The sequence below is a fragment of the Lynx canadensis genome, chromosome D2 (genome assembly GCF_007474595.2).
Source record: "Lynx canadensis isolate LIC74 chromosome D2, mLynCan4.pri.v2, whole genome shotgun sequence".
Taxonomy (NCBI): Eukaryota; Metazoa; Chordata; class Mammalia; order Carnivora; family Felidae; genus Lynx; species Lynx canadensis.
Genome location: NC_044313.2, coordinates 70,156,991 through 70,168,950, shown reverse-complemented (window position 1 = coordinate 70,168,950; position 11,960 = coordinate 70,156,991). Strand labels below are relative to the sequence as shown.

Genomic DNA, 11,960 nt, shown 5'->3' with positions numbered 1-11,960 from the left:
AGACCTGGGCGCAGGCGTACTCGTCTCCCTTCCGTCCTGCTTCCTCAGCCCTGGAGCTCCGCGGGACTTGGGTGGGTCTCGACCGCGGCGGCACCCGCGGAGGCGGTAGTGACAGCGACTGCGTGAGACTCGGAGGGAAATGGCGATGGCGATGTCGGACAGTGGGGCGAGCCGTCTGCGGCGGCAGCTGGAATCGGGGGGTTTTGAGGCCCGGCTGTACGTGAAGCAGCTCTCGCAGCAGTCGGACGGGGACCGGGACCTGCAGGAGCACCGGCAGCGCATCCAGGCGCTGGCGGAGGAGACGGCGCAGAACCTGAAGCGCAACGTCTACCAGAACTACCGGCAGTTCATAGAGACTGCCCGCGAGATCTCCTACCTGGAGAGCGAGATGTATCAGCTCAGCCATCTGCTGACGGAGCAGAAGAGCAGCCTGGAGAGCATCCCGCTTACCCTGCTCCCGGCTGCCGCCGCCGCCGCCGGGGCCGCCGCGGCCTCTGGAGGAGAGGAAGGAGGAGGTGGCGCGGGGGGCCGAGACCACCTGCGGGGCCAGGCTGGCTTTTTTCCCACACCCGGGGGCGCCTCCCGCGACGGTGCGGGTCCGGGCGAGGAAGGGAAGCAGCGCACTCTTACCACTCTGCTTGAGAAGGTGGAAGGTTGCAGGCACCTGCTGGAGACGCCGGGGCAGTACCTGGTGTACAACGGGGATTTGGTGGAATACGAGGCGGACCACATGGCCCAACTGCAGCGGGTGCACGGCTTTCTCATGAACGACTGTTTGCTGGTGGCCACCTGGCTGCCTCAGAGGCGTGGGATGTATCGCTACAACGCCCTCTATCCCCTGGATGGTTTGGCCGTGGTCAATGTCAAGGACAACCCGCCCATGAAAGACATGTTCAAGCTGCTAATGTTTCCCGAGAGCCGTATTTTTCAGGCGGAAAATGCTAAAATCAAACGAGAGTGGCTGGAAGTGCTGGAGGAAACCAAGAGGGCCCTCAGTGAAAAAAGACGCAGGGAACAGGAGGAGGCAGCGGCCCCACGAGGACCACCGCAGGTGCCTTCCAAGGCCAGTAACCCATTTGAGGACGAAGAAGACGACGAACCAGCTGTTCCTGAGGTAGAAGAAGAGAAGGTGGACCTCTCAATGGAGTGGATCCAGGAGTTGCCTGAAGACCTGGATGTCTGTATCGCCCAGAGGGACTTTGAAGGGGCCGTTGACCTGCTGGACAAATTGAACCATTACCTGGAAGATAAGCCCAGCCCACCGCCTGTTAAAGAACTAAGGGCCAAAGTGGATGAGCGCGTCCGACAGCTCACGGAGGTGCTAGTTTTTGAACTCTCCCCAGATCGTTCCCTGAGAGGTGGTCCCAAGGCTACTCGAAGGGCAGTTTCTCAACTAATCCGGCTTGGCCAGTGCACAAAGGCTTGTGAGCTGTTTTTGAGAAACAGGGCAGCAGCTGTGCATACCGCAATCCGCCAGCTTCGCATCGAGGGTGCCACTTTACTCTATATCCATAAGCTATGCCACGTCTTCTTTACAAGCCTCCTTGAGACTGCAAGGGAATTCGAGACGGATTTTGCAGGCACTGACAGTGGCTGCTACTCTGCCTTTGTGGTCTGGGCGAGATCAGCCATGGGCATGTTCGTGGATGCTTTTAGCAAGCAGGTGTTTGATAGTAAGGAGAGCCTCTCTACAGCGGCTGAGTGTGTCAAAGTGGCCAAGGAGCACTGTCAGCAACTGGGTGACATCGGACTGGACCTCACCTTCATCATCCATGCCCTTCTGGTGAAAGACATCCAAGGGGCCTTGCACAGTTACAAAGAAATTATCATCGAAGCCACTAAACATCGCAACTCTGAGGAGATGTGGAGGAGGATGAACTTGATGACTCCAGAGGCCCTGGGCAAGCTCAAAGAGGAGATGAAGAGTTGTGGGGTGAGGAACTTTGAGCAGTACACCGGGGACGACTGCTGGGTGAACCTGAGCTACACGGTGGTTGCTTTTACCAAACAGACCATGGGCTTCTTGGAAGAGGCACTGAAGCTGTATTTCCCCGAGCTGCACATGGTACTTTTGGAGAGCCTGGTGGAGATCATTTTGGTCGCTGTGCAGCATGTGGATTATAGCCTTCGGTGTGAGCAGGATCCAGAGAAAAAGGCCTTTATCAGACAGAATGCATCCTTTCTATATGAGACCGTCCTCCCCGTGGTGGAGAAAAGGTTTGAGGAAGGTGTGGGGAAACCCGCCAAGCAACTCCAGGACCTGAGGAACGCATCTAGACTCATTCGTGTGAACCCCGAAAGTACAACATCAGTGGTCTGATGCTCGCGTCGTGGGTATATGTATACGTATATGTTGCTCATATATTATTTATATTTATATATTAAGTTCCATTAGCATATTCTTTATAGTCTCAAACACAGCTTAAAAATAAAAGATGCCCTCTCAAACAGAAATGCAGAATCAAAAGGAAAAAGAAAAGAAAGTTCCAATTAAGCCCCAATGACAAAACATTGGAATTGTTAAAATACATGCTTTCCTTTTAAGTTATGCTAAGAATATGTTGTCATACTGCAGCATTTCAGTGTATCCTTTGAGTCAAAACACACTTCCTTACAGTATATTTTATGCAGCACAGAGAAATCATATCTAAAATACGTAGGGTTTAAGTATGTTGTGAAGTTTCCCCGTTGACTAAAATGTTAGGTTTCTTAAAGAGTACAGTTCCATACAAAACACCCTGGTTCATATACTTCCCCACCTTAAAATGTGATTGAACAACTTTGGGAAAAGAAAGGAATTGAGAAGATTGGTTTTAGGGTACATTTTGGTCAAAAGAATTCCTTCTTAAAAGTGGCTAGTTTGTGGACTCCAGTACTTGGAACCTTCTAGAATACAAGGGGGAGCTTTCATAAAAACAGTTCAGCAAACATTTCCAACGTCATTTGAATGGCTGATTATTTTGAGCTGCTAATTAGCAGCTTTATGATACTTGATTTGGGAGCATTTACTTGAATCTTAAGGACTATGGTAAAAAACATTTTCAACATGTTCCTGAACTGTGTGAATTTCCAGCTGGAGCTTTTGTCTTTATCGTATTAAAAAAATAAAAATGATTAAAGAAGCAGGACAGACTGAGGAACCTGGCAACCGCCAGTGATTTTTAGCTGCCTCCCCCGATTTTTTCCGTGTAAATTATATAGTGGCTCAGACTTCATGCAAATGGGAGAAAAGTATACATGGAAATATTTATGTAGATTTCAGGTCTGGGTGGATGGGAAAAGAGAAAAAATCATATGCACACCCTATAGTGTTCTCAAGTATGACTGCTTTGAGCAGAGATCTGCTTTTGGGTTTTTTGGTAACAAAGTAGAGAACAAAAAAGTGAGACAGTGTGCCCAAAGCAAAGGGAGGAAACGAACTTTTGGTGACTCCTACTGCATGTTTCATGTTTTATATTTTCCTTTATTCTTAAAAGTGAGTATAATGCTTACTTCAGATTGTTTAGTGAAACAAAAATGGCTCAAGATATTTGAGCTTCTCAAGGTTTCTGAACTACTGTTTCTACTGTACCTTGAGCATATCTCTCATCCGTGGAGAGAAATTGTGCTCAGGTTCATTTTTCCACTAGCTTTCAGTTGTGATTCTTGTCCAAAAGTGCCATTTCTGATGCCACGGACTTCAAAAGGTCATATCTTTTTCCTGAATTAAAATAGTGATATTAAGACTGGAAATTAGGTAAAACTTAAAATTGCTTTCAAGAGTGGCTTAGGGTTGCGAAGCTCCTTGACGTCATTACTCATTGGCAGAGGAGCCCTTTTATTTATTTTTAGCGATGCCTTTTAAGGGTGGAAAATTATCAGAGTTACAGATTTTCTTTGATTAATTTTTCACATACAGTTAGGATTTTCTAGATAACAAAAAAACAACTATAAATTGTCTTTTTTAAGATCACTGGAAACATGAATTTGATAAAAACTTTTACGATTACTTTGTGCAACTTACGGTTTCTAAAATTATATTGTGTGAAACACATAGCGTGTAAATATTTGATGTTGGGTCCAGGAAATGATACTTTGGAAGTCAAAACTTAAGGCATGAAGTTGTAAAAACTTAAATGTATATACTCAGATAATTCAAATGGTTGCGTCTTCATAGAACCGTTTGCTTTTTAAAACTGGAAGTACAGAATTTTCTTCTGGTAAAATCTGTGTGTTCCTTGATCAGAGTTATAGTTGTTGGTGATTCAATTACCGTGGGAAGTTGATCAAAGACCACCACCAGTGTTACAGTGTACCTTTGTGCCAAGACAGAGCCATTACATTGCATTCCCCAAAGTGGAATCAGAGCTCTTCTCTAATTCTTGTTTCCTTAGATTCCCAAGTGCTAAAAATGGAATGAAATTGTCCAAAAATATATAGTACATACTGTAATATACCACCGAAGAGTTGATTGCCTTTGCTTGTTTGCCTCAAACAGAACACTGTCGCTCGAGCTTGAAATCACAGACTTGATTGAATTCATTACTGTTGCAAAAAAGACACCCTGTGGTATTAAGTCTCTCTTTGATTAAAGCCTCATTTAATTTAAAGTGCTGAACACTCACTTTTCTTTAAAATACTACCTATAGTTAAATTATCGGCACTTGTATTTTGCAACTTGCTTACCTGGGATTGGGAATTTGGGGCTTGACATGTAGGATAAAATCAGTACATGTACATCTTGCTTATTGATATGCTGTGGTATGAGGGAATCTGAAATGTTTTATCAAAATAAAGCTTAAAATTTTTCTTACGCTGGATAAAATTGGTATTACAATGTTATATCTCTCTTCTTTAATTAGGATTCAGTATTCTTACATCCTTGTTACTGAAATACTGTTTTATGAGCCCAGGTTTTGTTTTTTTTGGTTTTTGGGGGGTTTTTTTGGTTTATTTTTGTATATGGGGATGATAGGTAGGAAGCTGTTAGCTAATTTAAATAAGTGTTCTGCTTACTATCCAAATTGTGATCAAATCAGATCTGTTTTTGGGGGACTCTCTTGAATGGGAAATTTCAGACACACAAAGTGTGAATGGGCTCTAAAAAGTGGATTTGATGCCATTTGCACATCCCTAAATGAAGGAAATGTAATGTCGGCCATGTGACCCAGGACCTAGGAACATAAATGACAAGGGTCTGGTTTTTTGATACATATAGATCCTGAGGGAGCTTTCACATATGACTGATTTAAAAAGTAAAAGTATTTGTTGAATGCCGTGCCTCACATGGACTATAACGTGGGGTGGGGAGGACAAAATAAATTTGAGCATGCTTTCTCTGAAATGCTTGACTTGGAAAAAATAGAGAATAAAAAATTGGAAAATAGGTTGGAAAGTAAATGAAATACACAACAGTGTGATGCAAATTACATCAATTAAATAACTGAGTGCAGACAGCATTGCAAAAAACCCCAAAACCCTGTGTGTTGTCATTTTCGTGCTCAGTAATTTCGTGGGAATACTGAGAAGGAAGAGGGCAGCATTGTTTTGAGAAGTTTGGAGAGTCCTCATGGATTTGTTGGCCTTTGAGCTGGCCCTTGAAGGATGGACAAGATTTAAATGCACAAAGGAAAAGGAAGAGCAAAGGTGAGCAGGGACACAAACGGGAGTACCTGAGGCACAGGCTAGGATGGGCTGCAGGGACACACGGAAGATGTTTCAAATATTGGAGGCAAGAAAGGTGGGGTCATTAATTCATGCTTATTAAGAAAGCTTGAGCCCACGCAGAAAGGTGTGAGGTAAAAAGGGTCATTGCACCCAAGCCCGGTGACCCAGTGACCCACTCACCAGAGGTGGCCACTCAGAAGAGTTTCTCGTACATTTTTTTCCCTCAGAAATTGGACTGGGGACACCTGGATGGCTCAGTCCATTGAGCATCCGACTTTGGCTCAGGTCATGATCTCACAGTTCATTGAGTTCGAGCCCCACATAGGGCTCCTGGAAATAAATACTAAAAAAAAAAAAAAAGAAAAAAAATTAGATTGTACTATACATTACTGTTCCGTATCTTGCTTTTATTCACCAATTCAGTATTTTTAAGACTCTTACGTGAATACCTGTAGCTACACCGACTGGGTTTTGGGTTTTTTTTTTTTTTCCCGTGATTTAAACAGTATTCAGTCACATTGGATGGATTTATCATGATTTTGCATTTTCCAATTACAATACTTTGTTGGCCTCAGGTTTTTATGTTACAAAAACTCCTGAAAAAAGTTCCCTGTACGTATATCTTTGCTTACATGCGTGAATATGTCTATAGGATGCATTTCTAGAAATTGCTCTACCAAACTCTACCTTAAATTTAGGCAAACATTGCCAAATTGCTCATTAGGCAAGTTGAACCATTTTACCTCGTCCCAACTATGTACAGTACCTGTCCACATTTATTCATCCAGTTTTAAATAATCAGATTATTCTTATTAGCAATAAAATTTATTTTTACTAATCCTATCTGTGAAAAACTAGTACCTAGTTTCGTTTGTAATTTTTATGAGTGAGGTGAGCAATTTCGTATTTTTGTAATCTACCCGTTTATGTTCTTTGCCATTCTTAGATTATCTTTGTGTTACCATTTTGCCGGATTCTATTGAATACTTGGGAAATTCATGAGTACGAAATGCTGTCGGTTTTTCCTACTGTCATTTATTTATCTACTTACGTAGAATAGTAAATTAAAAAAATTTTTTTTAATGTTTATTTATTTTTGAGAAGGAGCACAGGTGGAGAGGGGCAGAGAGAGAGAAACCAAAGCAGGCTCTGTGCTGTCAGCGCAAAGCCGGATGTGGGACTCGAACCCTCCAACCATGAGATGGCGACCCGAGCCAAAGCCAGATGCTCAACCAACTGAGCCGCCCAGGCACCTTTGTAGTATAGCAAATTTTAATTGAACCCAGGTATACCTGGGGTTCTTTTCTTCTCTGTTTTCCATCAGGCTTAGAAAGGCCTTATCACTCAGACTCTTACCCTACCCAGATTCTAAAAATGTCATGTTTTTGTTCATTTTAATATTTGATTTTTTCCCACTTATAGTTCATTTTAAAGAATGATGTAAGAATCCCATTTTCCCACAATAAACACGTTGTTTTCACAGTTTTGAATTGTCCTTTTTCCTCATCGACTAGAAGTGCCATTTTAATAATACATTACATTTGGGGGTGCCTGGGTGGCTCAGTCTGTTGGGCACCTGATTTCGGCTCAGGTCATGATCTTGTGGCTCGTGGGTTCCAGCCCACGTCAGGCTCCGTGCAGACAGCAATGAGCCTGCTTCAGATCCTCTGTCCTCTTCCCTCTCTGTTCTCCCCTGATCGCTCTGTCTCCCTCTCAAAAATAAATAAATGTTAAAAATGTTAAAAATAAACATTAAAAAAAATAATATATTTTTAATTACAGATATTGCAACCAGTGCCTTAATTAGGTTATGAGTTTTAATAGTTTCCCGGTTGTTTCTTTGGAGTTTTCAAGTATATAATCACATCACCTGCAAATAAAGATCATTTTGCCTCGTTTCAATTTTTATACATCTTACGTAGTTTTCTTAGTATCTGTATTAAGTTGAACATCCAGAACTATGTTACATCACTCTTTTTGCTTGATATTCCTACCTAAGAATTAGGAATTATACTGGATGTGTATCTGGTAGGAGCGTTTTTCCTATTTGTCCATTGAAGCCTGACATTGGCTTTTGGTCATTATGTTAAGGAAGTGATTCCCTATTCATGTTAACTAACAGTTGTTTTAATTTTTTTTAGGTCCGGAATGGATTCTGAAATACCAAATGAATCTTAGCATCCGCTGAGCTCATCGTGACTTTTCTTCTACGTCATATTAATTGGATAAGTTTTTAAAATCGATTTCCTAACACTGAACCACACTTACACCCTGTGAATTAATTCTATTTGGTTGCAATATATAATTGTTCTAATATACTGCCTGATTCTAATGAAGACTTCATTCACATTTTTGTATCGGTATCCATTAGCAATATCGGTCTATGATGGTGTGTGTGTGCTTTGTCATGCTTATGTCATTCATGAGGTGCGCGGGGCCTGATAATAATGATAATGAAATGATAAGACACATTCTCATTTTTTTCAGTCCCCAAACAGAATGAAAAATCAGACAGTGTGACACAGCTGGCTTGTAGCCCCTCAAATCAGAATTAGCCACTCTGAGCTTATAGGACAGTTAGAGCTCTTACAAAAAGAGATAAGGAGGTGTTCCATTGACCCTCCTCTCCATTCCATTTTACTCTTTAACAGAGTTGTACGGGACATGCAAGATATATGTATGTTAAATATATTCCCATTATGTTGAGAAACACATGTATGTTTTAATCTCACACCACACATACGGAATATTTGCATTTCATTTTTTCTCATTGGCTTCCCTAGAGCCGTGTTGGGCATAACATAGACACTTGATAAATGCTGATTAATGAATATTATTGACTGGATGATTCGAATAACTAATGACAGTTCTCGGTTATGAAGGTCCTAGTTTGCACCGGGCCCTTTCCAGGCGTTATCTCATTTGACCCTCACAGTAACTCTGGAAGATAGCAATTGTTCTAGTCCTTGTCCAGCTAAGGAAAGAGACAGAGAGGTTGCTGTTTGGCCAAAGCATCTCCCCACTGAACACGAGAGGCAGTGCTCAAGGCCAGGTCTGTTCAACGCCAAAGCAACATTCTCTACACTCCACCTTTAACCCTACCACTACTAATACACAGAATTCTTTCAAATTGGTGTTTCTTTGTACATTTTCTGAAGATGAAATTTTCTTGACATGTGGCTCCATCAATAAGAATCAGAATATTTAGGGCACCTGGGTGGCTCAGTTAGTAGTTAAGCGTCTGATCCTTGATCAGACAGTTCGTGAGATCAAGTCCCACGTCAGGCTCTGCACTGACAGCACAGAGCCTGCCTGGGATTCTCCCCCGCTCACACGTGCTCTCTCTCTGTCTCTCTACATATATCAAAATAAATAAACATTTTAAAAAAGAGAATCAAAATATTTGACATGTAAAAAATTCAAGTATGATAAACAACATGCAAACCTTCCTTTGGAGAACCATTTATCGATGATTACAGCACCTTTAACAGGTTATTTTATCTAATCTTCACATCAGTCTCTGAAGGCATTAAGGTTTTGTGAAGTTAAGTAATTTGCAAGTAATTCAGCCTGTAAAGAGTTCCCATAAGTAGCCTAGATGGGATTTGAACTCAGACAGACTTTCTTCTAGGGCTGGCTTCTGAGCCAGTAGGCTAGATTATTGGATTATGTCTGATGGTTGACATCTCACTAGTATAGATCAGTCTTTATTTCAAAGCTTTATCCATTTACAGTTGTAAGTATTCTGTTAAAGTTAATGGTGTTTTGACAGAGGATATCATAATTTATATAATTTCCTTAAAGTGGCAGATTTGAGTTAATGAGATAGATAAAACCAGATTATTTGCATTAGCACCAATTTGGGTTTTTTTAAAGATATTTTATTTCTTTGTTTATTAAGTAATCTCTATGCCCAATGTGGGACTCAAACTCATGACCCCAAGATCGAGTCACATGCTCCACCAACTGAGCCAGCCAGGCGCCCCATTAACACTGGAGTGTACGTTACTGAATTCTTTGTAATTGGCAAAATTAAACAGTCTCAAACTTGAAGAAATTTCACTGGGCATGAAGATACATATCACTTAGCTGTTTAGATGAACCTTCTAAACAGGTGAGTAGGTGTCATTTAAGTAGGAAAGTTGCAGGACAAGAGCTTATGTCTTAAATGTCACATTTGATTCCTTTTACCTAATATGTTGACTTACCCTCTCTAGCTAAACATGTCCCTCAAAGTTACAGGATCCACGCCAATGTTGAAGTGTCTCTAAAATATTTGTGCGTGTAGCCTCAGCCATTGCTAGGGGGAATTACAGTAAACTGGGTCACTGGCACTTTGGTGATATTTACAGATTGGAAATAATTACAGAGCTATGGGGCACCTGGGTGGCTCAGACAGATAAGCATCCAACTTCAGCTCAGGTCATGATCTCATGGTTCATGAGTTCGAGCCCCATGTCAGGCTCTCTGCTGTCAGCACAGAGCCTGCTTCAGATCCTCTGTCCCCCCTCTCTCTGACCCACCCCCCGCCTCAAAAATAAATAAAACATTTTAAAAAATACAGAACTATACAAACCATTTGACCCTACGATCCATTTCTGGAGATTTATTCTACAAAAATATTAGCATACTTCCTAAATTAAATTTACTCCGTAAACTTATGTGATTTACGAATCAGATTTTTTAAAGTTTATTTATTTTGAGAGGGAGCCAGCAGGGGAGGGGCAGAGAGAGAAGGAGAGAGAGAGAATCTCAAGCAGGCTCCACACAGTTGGCACAGAGCCCAAGTCAGGGCTCAATGCCACGAACTGTGAGATCATGACCTGAGCCAAAACCACGAGTCAGAGGCTAAACCAACTGAGCCACCCAGGCCCCTGTAAATAAGTTTGTAAGAACACTTCTAGTTTCCGGTTTTGGATGTAAGCCCAGAAGTCTCCCTCTGTCCTGATAAGTAAAAGCTGAAGAGACTGAAAAAGCAGCCAGTCTTCTTGGATCCACAAGTGGGGGTGGGGGTGGGGCACAGGTGGGGTCCGCCCCCAGACTGAAGAGACCAGTTGGCAGATACAGGATGTCTTATCTTACTAGAGCAGAAAGAAGTTTAGGGTAGAAACCAGTGCTGGGGCAGAGAAATCTGAACGCTCACTGGAGGCTCAGTGCCCAAAACTCTGAGAGTTAACTCTAGGGGGACCCCCACTGATGAGGGAAACAAAGGCAAGAAAAATGTCATTTAAATTAAATGCCCTTACAGCCTGCAGCCCATTGATAGATGTCAGTGTAATACTCCCCAAGACGTTCATGGCTGCCTTAATGCTTAATGTTGACACTTCCTTAAAAACTAAAAGCAACCTTACCTTGACAATAGCTAAATCTTCAGTGTCCTGGGAGACCCTGCTTTCAGCATCCAAAAACTCCTTGGAGACCTCTGTTATCTATACGTCCCTCCCCTCCCTCCACAAACTTAAAAGTATATAATCAGTCATTCCTCACAACCCCAGTGCAACTCTTTCTGCCTACGGTCCTGTCCCCGTGCTTTAATAAAATCACCTTTTTGCACTAAAGTAGTCTCAAGAATTCTTTCTTAGCTCACGAACCCCACTTCAAATTTCATCACCCACCATATTGTGAAATATACCTCCTTCTAGGTTCTCCTAGTATCAGAGGAAAATATCCAGAGGCTTCCAGCAGGGGGCGGGGCAAGGTACTTCCTGAAATAGGGTTGAGCACTCTTTTTCTTAACAAGGCCCGCCCTCAGGGGAGACTAGTTAACCAGAGCCTAACCTCCTGGGGCATTAGCAGAGCCTAGCTGACTGGGGAAGGGAATACCCAATCCCAGCCCACTCTAGCCAGCCTGTCCCACCCGAGGGGGGCGAAAACAGGTGAGAAACACTCCTGAAATTCACTAAAGACAGACCTCGTCATTGGATAGTACAGCCCTGCTCCCCCCCACTCACCATATCACTAAAGGCCTATTTACAGCAGTTCCTTTCTTCCCCGGGAACCCCATGTCCAGCCACCAAGAAAAAAATGACAAGGCGTCCCAAAAGGCAAAAACAGAATTTGAAGAGACAGAGCAAGCATCAGAACCAGACATGACAGGGTCCATTGAATTGAAAACAGACTGGGAATTGAAAACAACCATGATTAAAATGCTAAGGCCTCTAACGGATAAAGAAAACAGCCCGCAAGAACAGATGGGCAGCAGTAATGCAGAGATGGAAATCTTAAGAAAGAACCAAAAAAAAAAAAAAAATGCTAGAGATAAAAGCAACTCACAAAAGCCCACATCACAGTGGAAATGAAGAGCGCCTTTGATG

The 11,960-nt window shown here is 42.5% G+C and overlaps 1 protein-coding gene across 1 annotated transcript; it reads left to right on the top strand.

Annotated features, from left to right (window-relative positions):
- Positions 1-25: 25 nt before the first annotated feature.
- On the top strand, positions 26-7,965 carry EXOC8 (exocyst complex component 8). Its single transcript, XM_030334464.1, has 2 exons — positions 26-2,330; positions 7,788-7,965. The coding sequence occupies exon 1, from the start codon at positions 140-142 to the stop codon at positions 2,318-2,320; it is 2,181 nt and encodes a 726-aa protein (XP_030190324.1). The 5' UTR covers positions 26-139; the 3' UTR covers positions 2,321-2,330; positions 7,788-7,965.
- Positions 7,966-11,960: the final 3,995 nt, after the last annotated feature.

What these genes read in the sequence shown, in the direction of transcription:
- EXOC8 (XM_030334464.1), top strand. Translation starts at nt 140, where the DNA reads ATGGCGATGGCGATGTCGGACAGTGGGGCGAGCCGTCTGCGGCGGCAG.